A 15,638-nucleotide genomic window follows, 5' to 3' on the forward strand; every position below is an offset into this window, starting at 1 on the left:
ACAGACACACACAAGTAGTTATTTCTTAATAGAAATTAAAGTGTGGGGCCCAGGTACACCTGGTACACCTGGTTGAGCGCACACATTACAGTGCACAAGGACCCAGGTTCAAGCCCACCTGCAGGGAGAAAATTTCACAAGTGGTGAAGCAGGTCTACTGTTGTCTCTCTGTCTCTTTCCCTCTAGTTTTCCCCCTCCTGTCTCAATTTCTCTGTCTCTATCTGAACATGAATACATACAAATATTACAAAAAAAAGAAATTAAAGGGTGATCTAATTAACTCCTGGCAGGAAATAGATATATTTGATTGTAAAAATAACCAGTAGCAGGAAATAGATGTATTTGATATATAGAAATAGATATATTTGGAAATAGATATATTTGATATATCTATATAGATATATTTTATTTATATATTATAAATAACCAGTGGCAGGAAATAGATATATTAGATTGTAAAAATAACCAGTAGCACTTTATGTTAGTATTTTTAAAGTCACTGTTCTTTGGGCATAAGATTTGTGATTCTCACTCCAGAATTATCTGCTTCCAGATAGAGCATCTTGAAAAAGAAACTGGTCTTCTACGACAATCAAAAGGATCAAATGTTGTTTTTAAAGGCATAGACTTACCCGATGGGATGGCACCGTCTAGTGCCAGTGTCATTAATTCTCAGAATGAGTATCTGATACATCTCTTACAGGTACTGACTGAGAAGTTTTGTGAATAACAAATCATTGATAGATTGCCGCTTCATTTTGTTTCCTATCTGGTTCTCAAGTCTCAGAATATTAGCTCTGTGGTATATTTTAGTGGACGTTGGTGTTAGACTAACTGTTGGCTGCACTAAGATCATGTCAATACCTTGTTCACTTTCCTATCACTTATGGGAAATATACATTCAGTCAGTAAAATAACATCTACTACTATATAGTAGTCATATATATATAGATAGATAGATAGATAGATAGATAGATAGATAGATAGATAGATAGATCACGTTTGTTTTTTGCTGTTTGGAAAGACATCTCGATTGAAAATAGCTTGACAGTTTTTTTAGTGTGATTAGAATGCTTTATATGGTATAAAGATGAGAAAATGTTTTAGTCAAACTTTTTGTAAAAATATTTATTCCCTTGTGTTGCCCTTGTTGTGTTACTGTTATAGTTATTGTTGTTGTTATTGATGTCCTTGTTGGTTTGTTTTTTTTGTTTTTTATTTTTTAATATTTATTTTATTTATTTATTCATTCCCTTTTGTTGCCCTTGTTGTTTTATTGTTGTAGTCGTTGTTGGATAGGACAGAGAGAAATGGAGAGAGGAGGGGAAGACAGAGAGGAGGAGAGAAAGATAGACACCTGCAGACCTGCTTCACCGCCTGTGAAGCGACTCCCCTGCAGGTGGGGAGCCGGGGTTCGAACCAGGATCCTTATGCCGGTCCTTGTGCTTTGCGCCACCTGCGCTTAACCCGCTGCGCTACAGCCCGACTCCCTGATGTCCTTGTTGGATAGGACAGAGAGAAATGGAGAGAGGAAGGAAAGACAGAGAGGGAGAGAGAAAGACACCTGCAGACCTGCTTCACTGCTTGTGAAGCAACTCCCCTGCAGGTGGGGAGCAGAGGGCTTGAACTGGGATCCTTATGCCTGTCCTTGTGCTTTGTGCCACGTGCGCTTAACCCGCTGTGCTACTGCCCAACTTCCCAAACTGGTTTTTATCTGTTTTTTTTTTTCTTTTATACTTTGTAAATCATTAACTGATCTAATGACAGAGGTTTTTTTATACTTCATTTTCAGTATGAATGCCTGTAATATTATAAAAGTGTATGTGCAATCAGTGGAAATATGTTTTGATTATAAACATGGAAATTCCCTTCTCCGTGATCCACATGTGAATACTTGAGTTAGGATTATCAAATACTCATTTTCACATTTAGAATTTACATCCATTAGCCTTTTCTGTATATTGGAATGCACATATCATCTAAGTCAGGCTGCAACTTATAGCCTGGGGGGCCAGGCAGTGACCAAGGACCCAGGCTCAAGCCCCTGGTCCCCATGTACAGGGGTGGAAGCTTCACAAGTGGTGACACAGGGCTGCAGGTGTCTCTCTGTCTCTTTCCTTCTCTATCTCCCCCTGCCCTCTCAACTTCTCTCTGTCTCTATCCAATAATAAATAAATAATAATATCTAAAAAAAAAAGAAATTGGAACCTTAACTACTTACAGGAACACGACTTCACGTCTCAAATTATATCATTCTAGAATGTATAATTTTGGCACTCTGTGAATTCTTATCCTTCTGCACTAAAGCAACACTAGCAACAGGTAACATCATACGGCATTGTCAGGTTTCTTCAGAGTCATTTTCTTCATCTTTATATGTATGTGTGTGTTTGTACATATATGTATATTCCCATGTATATGTATGTGTATAAAGTTTGGAAAGAATTGTGATAGGTTAGACACCACCAACTGGGAGTGAAGCCATCTGTCCAAAGTAGTAAAGCAAATACTTAGTCCCGTGGCAGCACACCTGATCTCAGATTTTATTGTGCTTCCTTCCCTTTATGCATAGTCTTAGTCCGTGTGCAGAACCCAAGATGTATAGAATGTCATGGAAGTGATCTAGGCCACTTACAGATGTGGTGATTATTCTCTTTGTGATTTCCTCTAGCTTTGTCAGAATGTGAATTTAACCTTTGAATATAACTCTGCATTCTGATTTTTCCCCCCATTCTTATATTTATAACCCAAAATTTTTTAGGAACTAGAATGTAAAGAGAAGAACTTGAAAAATTTAGAAGATTCTCTTGAAGACTATAACAGAAAATTTGCAGTAATTCGTCATCAGCAAAGCTTATTATATAAAGAGTATCTAAGGTATTTGTATCAGCAAAACTTAAGTACATCTGTGCGTATTTTGTTCATTATGAAAATAACACTGAAAATCAGGTATTTTATTTTTATCTTTCCTCTTGACTCTTCCCCACTTTGTAACTTAGTTTCCTTATCCTCAAAAGTCCTTAGATAGTAAACCATTTTAATATGGCTGTTAGGAAACTAAATGAAATATAAACAAAATGCTTAAATGTGAGCACTGGACAGATGTTGCTCCAGATATAAACACTTTGTGAATGTCAGTTGTTAGTATCATTGTTCATATATTTCCATAGCAGACTAGTGTTTCTCCTCTTCTCTCTGTGGTTTTATCTATAAGAATTGCATAGCTTTGTATCATTTTCTTTAGTTTGTAATTCAAATAGGTGACCGATGATAATTTAAGCACTAAGGGTTATTTTAACTGATCTAACAGGAAACCCAATGCTAACTTTTATAGTAGGCTGTATTTAGGGGTGGTTAGTCTCTCCTATAGTGCTTATAGAACAGGTGCATCATTCAAGGAAGACAGAACCATCGCTGCTGAAGAAGAGGGACAGTTTTTTTTTTTTCCACATGTGTTTGAACTTTCAGATAAAAATTTTTCTCCAGATGCTCCTAGAAGCTGTGACTTACATCACATTAGCCAGAATTGGGTTAATGGATGAGCTATCCAGTTCATATCTCTAAATTTGAAATATTCAGTGGCAAGCAGAATGATGTTACTATAATTGACGATACCCAGCAGGTGGAATAGACAGAATATTTCTTGAGTTAGCACCCATGTTTCACAGACCTTCTTTTTTCGTACAATGCTTTGTTTTCTTGTTTATATTGTAAATAGATGGCAAGTGTTCAACACTCAAGTATCAGAGCAAAGGCAGGCTTGATTTTCTGAATCTGATGATTTTACTAATCATTTTCTGTCTTTTATTTATTTATTTTTTTAAATATTTATTTTATTTATTCCCTTTTGTTGCCCTTGTTGTTTTATTGTTTTAGTTATTATTGTTGTTGTCGTTGTTGGATAGGACAGAGAGAAATGGAGAGAGGAGGGGAAGACAGAGAGGAGGAGAGAAAGACAGACACCTGCAGACCTGCTTCACCGCCTGTGAAGCGACTCCCCTGCAGGTGGGGAGCCGGGGTTCGAACCGGGATCCTTATGCCGGTCCTTGTACTTTGCGCCACCTGTGCTTAACCCGCTGCGCTACAGCCCGACTCCCCTCATTTTCTGTCTTTAGTAGATGTGTATAAGACTGAGCTCCAACTGTTGTCATGTAATAATCATAGAATGATGATCCATGGGATAATTTGATAAATTTCTTTTCTTTTTTTTTTCCTCTTTTATATTTATTTTCCCTTTTGTTGCCCTTGTTTTTCATTGTTGTAGTAGTTATTATTGATGTCGTTGTTGGATAGGACAGAGAGGGGGAGAGAAAGATAGACATCTGCAGACCTGCTTCACTGCCTGTGAAGTGACTCCCCTGTAGATGAGGAGTCGGGGGCTTGAACCAGGATCCTTATACCGGTCCTTGTGCTTTGTGCCACGTGCGCTTAACCCGTTGCACTACCGTCCAACTCCCCTCCAATTTTTTTTTAATTATCTTTATTTATTGGATAGAGACAACCAGAAAATTAGTGCTGCATTTGTCTCTCCTTCTCTGTCCTTCTCAGGCGAAAATTTTTTATCTGAAAGTTCAAACTGGGGGAGATAGAGAAGGACGGGGAAGGAGAGACAACGGCAGCACTAATTCACCACTCACAAAGCTTTTCCCCTGCAGATGGGGACTGGGGGCTAGAACCTGGTTCCTTGCACATTGTGGCATCTGTGCTCAACCAGGTGTGCCACCACCCGGCCCCAAAGTAACTTCTTTATCTTACATTTATTAAATTAAAGGATGACTTCCAAGCAAAGTACTTTTACAATGAATTTTTTTTTCCATTTTTCTCCCAAATAACTACTGAGGAGTGGTTATGGTTTGCAATGCAGTTGTTAACATGTATACTATTTCTTCCTTTCCTTTATTTCTTCTTCTTTTTTTTTTTTTAAGTGAAGTATAAGGAATTTATTCTTAAGTTTGAAAGAGTGAAAATAAGGCCAATACACAGACTTAGGCAGACAAAGACAAATCCTAGCTAGGAGATCCCAGGCCAGCGTGCCAATATGGCCCGTAGCTCTGAGATCTCAAGGTGTGGAACTCGTCTCCCTTTTAAAGGGAATGGGAGTGGGGACCTCAAGGGGGTCACATGAGTGCATACCTAGAATAAACATTCAGAAACTACCACATGGCACCAGTAAGCAAGCAAGATTACAGCAGCGAAAATATGCGGGCTGTCCTATACAAGGTAGATGGGTTTCAGTATCTCTTCTATAAACATTCTTAATCAGAAACTCTCTGCTGTCCTTGGGTAGGGGAAAGGTGAAATTCCTTTAGTATCTGGTCCTCGAAAGGTTTGCTCTTAATCACTTAGCCTTCTATGGGAGGGTACTCTTAGATGAATCAATTATTGGGGACCTGGGGAATTTACTTCTTCACATTCCCTCCTCTTGTAACACTGAAGGACATCTGTCGGACTCCTCCTCAGGATGTCTGATTTTAATATATATTGTTGCTTCATGACCATTAGCTTTACACTATCCTCTGGGTTACAGATTTAACCAACCTGTTTAATACACATGGTCTGAAGATCAATAATGTTATTAGTATACAAATAGGACCTATGGCAGCTGTCACAAGTCTCGTCAGCCAAGGAAACCAATTAAACATGGTCTCATACCAATTCATTCCATTTTTCCTCTCTTCTTCTCTTTCTTTCTACTGTTCCTGAGGTGGGCCATGGTGTCTCTTATTATGCCTGAGCTATTAGCATAGAAACCGCAAGTTCCTCTCAATGCAGTGCACAGTCTCTCTCATTTTAGAAACAGTAAATCTAGGCCCCTTCTATTTTGTAGGACCACCTCTGCAAGAGAGTTAAGAGATCTTGGTCGGGCGGTGGCGCAGCGGGTTAAGCACATGTGGCACAAAGCGCACAGACCGGCGTAAGGATCCCGGTTCAAGCCCCCAGCTCCCCACCAGGGGAGTCGCTTCACAGGCACAAAGCACAAGGACCAGCATAAGGTTCCCGGTTCGAGCCTCTGGCTCCCCACCTGCAGGGGAGTCACTTCACAGGAGATGAAGCAGGTCTGCAGGTGTCTATCTTTCTCTCCCCGTCTCTGTCTTCCTCTCCTCTCTTCATTTCTCTCTGTCCTATCCAACAACGAACAACATCAACAATGCAATGATAATAACCACAATGAGGCTACAAAAACAAGGGCAACAAAAAGGGGGAAAAAATGGCCTCCAGGAGCGGTGGATTCACAGTGCAGGCACCGAGCCCAGCAATAACCCTGGAGGAAAAAAAAAAGAGAGAGATCTTTCTAGTTGTGTTATACCAGTCTCTAAGGATCCCAGGTCTTGGTCAATGAGTTCTCCTAGCTTTGTACTGCGCTATCCTTAATTGATTTATACTTAGCCCCAGTTCCTCTTGCCCATCCTTTCCATCATATGCATATACTTGGAGTGAGATATGAGTAAGTATACAGAAGGTTGATTGCTGGGGATCATTAACAACTGTGGTAATCAAACAGGCCATAATTTCATTTGTTTAGGCAAACCAAGCTCCTCTAGGAGCCACTAACATATAGACTATCTTCTATTATCAAAGGGTAAATCAAGCCACAAGAACTTGTAAACAGGGAATTTTCTATAGAATAATTTCTAGACATTATACAGGTCCCTCTTCCCTGTAAGCCCCCTAACATGAATCGAGGCTGTTGGCCCCATGCATAATATTCCCTCAGGACTTCACCTAGGGACTAGTTCTTAATCTGATCTATACTTTCCCCTATTTTTATCTTTCCTTCCTTCCTTCCTCCCTTCCTTCCTTCATTTCTTCCTTCCTTTCTTTCTTTAATTCATTCATTCATTCATACAATTTTTTTGTCCACCAGGGTTATTACTAGTTCTTGTTAACAGCACTATGGACCCACCACTCCCAGTGACTTTTTTTTTTTTTGCTTTTTCCTTTCCTTTTCTTTTCTTTTTGTACTCACTAGGGCAGAGAGAAATTGAGAGAGTAAGGGAGATGGAGAGATACCTGCAGACCTGTGTCACCGCTTGTAAAGTGTCCCCACTACAGGTGGGGAGCAAGGGCTTGAATATCTCTGGTGTGTATATGCAAAACACTCACTGGTACTTAGGCCTTTTTCCATTAGTTTCTTTTACTGTCTGATACTGAGTAGCTATTGTAGCCGTTTTTTTTCTTATGAAAACTTAAAAATTTTGTAATCTAATGTTATCTTTTCCTCTAGTTGAGTGTGCCATTAAATTCAATACATTATGCTTTCTGTTTTTTTTTTTTTTTTAAGTGAAAAAGAGACCTGGAAAACAGAATCTGAAACTCTGAAAGGAGAAAAGAAAAAGCTTGAGGATCAAATCCAACAAGATGCCATCAGAGTAAAAGAGTATAATGTAAGTAAAACACTTTTAAAACCAATCTGTGATGCTGTGTAAGCTAAGGTGGCCATATTTATTCGTGCAAACTAATACATAACATAATGCGTATATGATAGGCATGATATCTAAGTTCCTAATGTGTCTTTTATGCAGAACTTGCTCAATGCCCTTCAGATGGACACAGAGGAAATGAAAAAATCACTTTCAGAAAATAGTAGGAAAATCACAGTCTTGCAAGTGAATGAAAAGTCACTCATAAGGCGGTACACTACGTTAGTAGAGATGGAGCGACAGCTTAGAAAGGAAAATGGGAAACAGAAGAATGAATTAATAGCGATGGAGGCTGAAGTCAGTGAAAAAATCGGACATTTGCAGAGATTTAAGGTACATGGGACTTTTTTTTTTTTCCCCTCAACTTTGGAAATTTTCAAATGTGAAAGAGAACAGTGAATGAAGCCCTGTAACCTGGATTAATGGCTAACACTCTTGTCTGGCCATCATATTTTGGTTTTGGTTTTTGCCTCTAAGGTTATCTCTGGGGGGTCAGTGCTGGCACTACAGAGCCTGTCCCTGGCGGCCATCTTTTCCACTTTATTGGATAGAACAGAGAGAAATTGAGAGAAGAGGGGGAGAGAGAAAGGAAGAGAGAAAGAGGGATACTTGCAGACCTGCTTCACCTCTAGAGAAGCATCCCCTCTGCAGGTGAGGAGCTGGGAGCTCAAATCCAGATCCTTGTGTGGGTCCTTTTGCTTAATTCTGTGCTCTTTAACAGGGTTGCCACCTCCCGCCCCCTCGCCTCTCTTTTTGCAGGAGTATTTAAATTGTGGACATTTACCCCTTACATTTTAGTGTACATCACTCTTTTTTTTCACCTAATTACCACTTGAGGCTCTTTAACAAAATTGACATTAATTTTCATATATTAGTGTCCCTATATATCTATTTTTAAACTTTGTCTTCATTAGAACAATTATTATTATTACTATTACTATTATTATTATTATTATCATCTTACCTCCAGGTGCCTGCAATACGAATCCACTGCTCCTGGAGGATATTTTTTTCCTCTTTTTGTTCCCCTTGTTGTTTTAGCATAGTTGTGGTTATTATTGTTACTGACTTCATCATTGTTGAATAGGGCTGAAAGAAATGAAGACAGAAAGGGAAGACGGGGGAGAAAAAGGTAGACACCTGCAGACCTGCTTCACCACTTGTGAAGCGACACACCTGCAGGTGGGGAGCTGGGGGCTTGAACCTGGATTTTCACGTCGGTCCTTGTGCTTCCAGCCACGTGTGCTTAACCCACTGCGATACCACCCGACCCCCTCCCTGTCTATTTTTTCCTTCTGAAAATTTCTGAAGAGTTATCTGGTTTTTTTTCTTCTTTAATTTTACATTTTACTTCTTCCTACATGTACTATGGTCAATAAAAACAAAGCTTTGAAAATCTTAGTCATATTCTGGTTCAACATTTCTGTCAAGTATGCTTTATAAATAGCATTTGTATTTTATCAGGAATCCTTTCCATTGCATCATTTTAAGGGATGGAATATCTGGGAGCACCATATTTTGTGGCTGAGTCCTGCACTCAGCTAGAGATAGCCACACCTCTGTATTATTAAGTTCTTTCGTTACTGTGATAGTTCAGTGGCATGCAAGTAACCAATTTTTCATCAGTCATCCTAAAATCTCTAGCATCTGCTGATGATTGTTGTTGCCTGATTGATTATTTCATTAGGCATGCCACAATCATGCTTTCTAATGATATTGTTTTGAACATTTATCATATGATAGTACCAAATATTATTTTATTAAATAGAGAGCTTTTCTGTGACCATGGAAGAGACTCAGTAGAATGCCAAGTACTGTTTGTATGAGGTCCTGAGTTCCATCCTTGGAAGCACATGCCAGAGTAATAATCTTGCTCTCTCATTAAGTAATTAAATGAATATGGATTTTTTTTCCTTTTGGCCTCCAGGGTTATCACTGGGGCTCAGTGCTCACATTACGTACAAATCAACTGCTACTGTAACCATTTTCTCGATTTTTTGAATAGGACAGAGAAAAGTTGAGAGGGATGGGGAAGATAAAGAGGGAGAAAGAAAGATAGCCACCTGCAGACCTGCTTCACTGCTTGTGAAGCGACTCCCATTGCAGGTTGGGAGCCAGGGACTGGAATCCTTGCTTCTGGTCCTTGTACTTTTTTTTTTTTTAAGAATTTTTTTTCTTTCTCTCTTTATTTATAAAAAGGAAACACTGACAAAACCATAGGATAAGAGGGTACAACTCCACACAGTTCCTACCACCAGAACTCCGTATCCCCTCCCCTCCCCTGATAGCTTTCCTATTCTTTAACCCTCTGGGAGTATGGACCCAGGGTCATTGTGGGATGCAGAAGGTGGAAGGTCTGGCTTCTGTAATTGTTTCCCCGCTGAACATGGGCGTTGAATGGTTGATCCATACTCCCAGTCTGTCTCTCTCTTTCCCTAGTGGGGTGGGGCTTTGGGCAAGCGGAACTCCAGGACACATTGGTGGGGTTGTCTGTCCAGGGAAGTCTGGTCAGCATCATGCACTTTTTCACTATGTGCGGTTTAACCTAGTGCACCACTGCCTGGCCCCAATATGTTTTTTTTTTTCTTTTCCTTTCCTTCCTTCCTTCCTTTCTTTCTTTTTTTTTTTTTTTTTTTTTATGATAAGCTTTCCCTTATTAACCCAGCCTTTTTAGTTACCTAAAATTACAGCTCATACTACAAAGGCAAGATAAAATGTCCGTTCATACCTTTTAGTGACCAGTTTTCACAATATAGAGCTGAATTCTGTTTCTACTCATTTCCCCTCCCAAGCTCCAGCCCCAGCCTTTTCTTAAGTATCACTGTAGTAAGAGTCATTATTGTGTCTCAACTTTAGCCTGTGGGAACTTTTTTTAAAAGCTTAATCTGTTTTCTGGTTAAATGAGACATCCAATATTTATATAATTCTTACCCAGACTTGGCATAAGCTGTTTCTCTAAATAGCTCTGCATCTTTTTTAGTAAGAAAGGCATTAAAAGCCAAAAATTTCTCTTGGAGTGGAATAACTACTAGTTCCTTTAATGGCCAAGTTAGGAAGGCACTTGTATTTTTAGCCATGAGCTCATACTGTTATTCTTAATGTAAATTTGACACTATGGGCTAAGTAAACTGTATGAAGTATCACCAGTCTTTATTTGTACTTTCTTTTGTTCTTACATAGGAATCTTTTAAAAATAACATATCTAATATTTCAATAAGTGTCTTATCGTACCCTAATCTTACATTAACCTGAAAATAATAATCATGTGTTGATATTAAGAATAATAACAATGTTACCAGGTATAGTTTTGAATTTCTTTATAATTCTCATTTTCTTTAGAATAATTCTCTACAGATATATAGTATAAGTAACAACACAAGTTATTTTAAAGAAATATTATTTATTAATAAATAGTTTTATTATATGTTGTTTTAAATAAATTATTTATTTGTAAATATTTTAATCTTATGAAATTTAGACAACCCAAAGATTCTGAATGATATATTCATAATGGCATGATTTTATCAAATTAACTATATTTTATTTTGCTATGATAGGAGTTATAGTTTCCTTTTCCTTCTCTATCACCTCCTCCCCTCTCAATTCCTCTCTATTTCTATATAATAATAAATCAATAAAGTAATTTCCTTTATTTTCATTATTGTATTCTAAGCATTAATTAGTGCAGTATTATTTTCTTACATGAGAATTTCATTTTTCAAAATGATTCTAAGTTCCTTTCAGTTAGATTGTCATCTCAAAAAGGGCTAGTGCAGACTGGTTCCCTAATGTAGAGACTTTGCAGAAAGGCCTTCATGCCTGAGGCACCAGAAGTTCAGGTTCAAACCCCAGTCCCACCAGAAGCCAGAGGTATGTCCCTCTGGTGTAGGAAGGAAGGGAGGGAGGGAGGGAGGGAGGGAGGGAGGAAGGGAAAGAAAAGAAAAGAAAAAAGAAATGAAAAGAGAAGGGGTATCCATGGAGCACCCAGATAAGCGCATAATACTGAGAGCAAGGACTCACACAAGGCTCCCCACCTGCAGGAGGGAAGCTTTGCAGGTGGCGAAGCAGGTCTGCAGGTGTCTACCTCTATCTCCTCCTCCTCTTTCAGTTTCTCTCTATCCTGTCAAGTAAAATGGAAAAAAAAAAAAAAAAGGCCACCAGGAGCAGTGGATTCATGTGTAGGCACCAAGCCTTAACGATAACCCTGGAGGCAAAAAAAAAAAAACAAAAAAACAAGCCCTATACTAACTTTACTTTACTCACTGTACCCTTTTTCAATAGGAGATGGCTGTTTTCAAGATTACAGCTCTCCAAAAAGTTATAGATAATAGTGTCTCTCTGTCTGAACTAGAACTAGCCAACAAACAATACAATGAACTGACAGCGAAGTACAGGGACATCTTGCAGAGAGATAATCTGCTTGTTCAAAGGACAAACAATTTGGAACACATAGAGGTAAGACTGATTAACCTTTACACCTTTGTAACATACGCTAGTCTTTGGTATTGGCTTAACAGATAGATGGACAGTTCATCAAAACCTCATCCACAAAGTCCACGTGCATGATTCAACTGAACTAAAACATTTTTTTTTTCACTTAGAAAAAGTAACATGGATTGGTCAGGTTGCTATAGTCAAAACCACACAGTTATAAAGTATGTGTTACTTTTTATTATTATTATTATTATTGCCTCCAGAATTATTGCTGGGACTCAGTGCCTGCACTACGAATCCACTGCTCCTGAATTTTTTCCCTTTTGTTGGCTTTGTTGTTTATCGTTGTTATCATTATTATTGCTGTTGCTGTTGCTGTCGTTGTTGTTGGATAGGGCAGAGAGAAATGGAGAGAGATGGGGAAGACAGAGGGGGAGTGAAAGATAGACACCTGCAGATAGGCTTCATCACTTGTGAAGCGATCCCCATGCAGGTGGGAAGCCAGGGGCTCCAACTGGGATTCTTACACTGGTCCTTGAGCTTCATGTCATGTGTGCTAAACCTACTGTGCTACCTACTGCCGGGCCCCCTTCCTTATTCTTAAATCAAGTATAATTATTCTCTCATGGTCTCTTGGAATGAATTTAGCTGAGTTTTATTTTTTCTATGAAAAACATTATATAAAATTCAGTAATGTCTTTTTTTTTTCTCTATGGTTATCACTGGGGCTTGGTGCTGGCACTGTGAATCCACTGCTCCTGGTGGACATTTTTTCTATTTTATCAGATAGGACAGAGAGAAATTGAGAGGGGAGAGGGAAATAGGGAGAAAATGAGCCACCTATAAACCTGCTTCATCTGCGTCTCCCATGCAGATGGGTAGCAGGGGCTCAAACACAGATCCTTGTGTGGGTACTTGTACTTAGTACTGTGTGTGCTTAACCAGGTACGCCATCACCCAGCCCCCTGACAACGTCCTTTCTATGCTACTTGTCTGAATTACAGTGTACAGTGACATTTATGCTTTCTTCAGTGTGAAAATGCATCTTTAAAGGAGCAAGTGGAGTCTATAAATAAAGAGCTGGAGATTACTAAGGAAAAGCTTCATACTATTGAACAAGCCTGGGAGCAAGAAACTAGATTAGGTTGGTGTTATAACTCCAATAATATGAAATGATAAAATACTGTCAAAAGATAAGATTTTGTATAAGTTTCCATTCTTTACCAGGAGAACAGGCAATATTTTGATAAAAATGAGCTCTCTGATTAATGGGTTAATTTAGCAGGCAATTGTTGAGTAATTCCTTTGCACTAAAGTATCTAACAAGATTTAGTTTTCATTTCTTAAGCTATATTTATTTCTATTGAAGTCATATAGCTTAAAAGTGACTAATCTTTAGCAGTTCTGAAGCATTTCACAATAAAAACTGGTGATAATCTTGCTTTACCTGTCTCTTTATTACAGCTTCCCTGGCAGTGGAGTATAAAAGTGTCTCTCCTTCTCTCTTCCTGTCCTCTCTACCTCTTTCTGACTCTTCTTCCAAAATAGAAGAGTTGAGCAGCCACCTGGCTTCAGTGAAAACCCTGGTGGCAAAAAAGTAAAAAGAAAAAGAAAAGCTTTTCTTGGTTCTTGACATTTTTAAATCTTGGTTTTAAAAATACCACTTTTTTAATTCCAGAAAATTGATCAATGTTGGACTTTTGTACTCTGCCATCTAGGAAATCTCAAAGCACAAGAGCTTGTCCATCACGCAGTAGACCCTTGTGGTGCGCCTGTCTTCTTTATCTAAGATTAACACTAAGTAGTACGAAGACGTTTACGCTGTTTACAGATTGGTTTTAGTGCATTTTCTTTCCCTTCCCTTCATGGAGCTTAAGGTTACCTCAGGCTCAGGGTCATCTGAGTGACCTGATTCCACAGTAGATTGGCTAACTAGGATTTTAAGTTTTGCTCAGTCATCTGTTACTGCTTGTTCCTTGATCTGTGCTTGCTGTAGCTATTCTCAAACTGGATATTTAAAAATATACTCAGATAAAATAACAAGTACCTTAAAATGCTAAATCAGTCATCACAACACTCGTTTCCATCTAACACTCGTACCATGATTAGTCTGAAGTTCTATGGCTCAGACTTGTCAAACTAGAAAGACAGGGTATGTGTATGTTACTGGTGGTGTAAAAAACTATTTTACAAATTTAAAAAAAAAGTAGTATAGACGGGGCTGGGCGGTAGTGCAGCAGGTTAAGCGCACATGGCACAAAGTGCAAGGACCTAAGTGAGGATCCCAGTGCAAACCCCAGCTCCCCACCTGCAGGGGGGGTCACTTCACAAGCGATGAAGCAGGTCTGTAGGTGTCTATCTTTCTCTCTTCCTCTCTGTGTTCCCCTCCTCTCTTGATTTCTCTCTGTCCTATCCAACAACAACAGCTATAACAACAATAACAACCACAACAAGGGCAACAACAACAACAAAAAATAGTATAGACATATGAACAGGGCGTAACAGAGCTAAGGGGGGAATCCCTTTCTGTCATAATGTAAAAAAGGTTCACGTGTTTCCAGGAAACATTTGTCTCTTTGTGTCTAAAATATTGGAGATGTACTTTTGATATGAATGACATGACATTGATATAGTACTGTTGTATTTAGGGAATGAATCCAACATGGATAAGACAAAGAAATCAATAACCAACAGTGAGATTGTTTCTATATCAAAAAAAATCACTATGCTGGAGATGAAGGAGTTAAATGAAAGGCAGCGGGCAGAGCATTCTCAAAAAATGTATGAACACATGCGGACTTCATTCAAGCAAATGGAAGAACGTAATTTTGAGTTGGAAACCAAGTTTGCTGAGGTTTGACCTAATTTTTATAGTAGAGAATAAATAAGTTGTCCGGGAGGTGGCACAGTGGATAAAGCATTGGACTCGAAAGCATGAGGTCCCGAGTTCAATCCCCAGCAGCATATGTACCAGAGAGATGTCTGGTTCTCTCTCTCCTTCTATCTTTCTCATTAATAAATAAATAACATCTTAGAAAAAGAGAGAACCCCCTCTACGTCGTCCTCTGCCCTCATGTTCCAGGACCTGAACCTTCCCCCTCACCGCAGTCTTTTACTTTGGTTCTTCTTCTTCTTCTAGCGTTTGCCCTTCTTCTGTAGCCAGTCAACAGCGTCAGGTTGAGCCTGATGTAAAGTTTCGAGACCTCCTTTGAATCTGGAGAGGTGGCAGTCATTGACTATGTGGGTCATAGTCTGTCTGGAGCCGCAGGGGCAGTTTGGGTCGTCTTTACTTTGGTGCAATACACCAACTCCAGTCCAAGTCTTGCTTTGTGTATTCTTATTTTTCAACTTCTTTTTTTTTTATGAGTGATTTAATAATGATCGACAAGACTTTGGGATAAGAAGGGTACAATTCCATACAATTCCCACCACCAGAGTGTCAAGTCCCATCCCTTCCATTGGAAGGTTCCTATTGTTTATCCCTCTGGGAATATGAAGAGAGGGAGAATAAATAATAAGTCATGGTAGACAGTAGTGTCATAAAAGGTTTTTTGATTCTCTTATCTTACTAGCCCTTAGATACTTACTTGGGCTTTAATAGCTGAAATGGCTTCAAAGAAAACATACTTACATATTTCTATAAATAAATTTTTATTCCTCTCCATCATTATATAATTAGATTTAATGTACAAAAAGATGTCAGTTTTCAGTAGGGGAATTGCCATCCTATTATTTGACATCTTCAGAGCTTCACCACTCCAGCTGACTACTTCAGGCTTTAGA

General features: G+C 38.9%; 1 protein-coding gene across 3 annotated transcripts in view; it reads left to right on the plus strand.

The window, feature by feature from the left end:
* Positions 1–552: 552 nt before the first annotated feature.
* The window catches only part of LOC103107449 (centrosomal protein of 290 kDa), a 63,467-nt gene continuing 48,381 nt past the window's right edge, over positions 553–15,638 (plus strand). For all 3 annotated transcript variants that reach the window (XR_009547997.1, XM_060184217.1, XM_060184219.1), the window contains exons 1-7: positions 553–703; positions 2,762–2,877; positions 7,283–7,385; positions 7,524–7,754; positions 11,703–11,876; positions 12,888–12,999; positions 14,504–14,709. Coding sequence is in view for 2 of the 3 variants with exons in the window: in XM_060184217.1 (XP_060040200.1) it covers positions 641–703; positions 2,762–2,877; positions 7,283–7,385; positions 7,524–7,754; positions 11,703–11,876; positions 12,888–12,999; positions 14,504–14,709 (1,005 nt within the window). In the remaining variant the exon portion in view is untranslated. The remainder of the gene's footprint in view (positions 704–2,761; positions 2,878–7,282; positions 7,386–7,523; positions 7,755–11,702; positions 11,877–12,887; positions 13,000–14,503; positions 14,710–15,638) is intronic.

This window comes from Erinaceus europaeus, unplaced genomic scaffold, assembly GCF_950295315.1.
Source record: "Erinaceus europaeus unplaced genomic scaffold, mEriEur2.1 scaffold_430, whole genome shotgun sequence".
NCBI lineage: Eukaryota > Metazoa > Chordata > Mammalia > Eulipotyphla > Erinaceidae > Erinaceus > Erinaceus europaeus.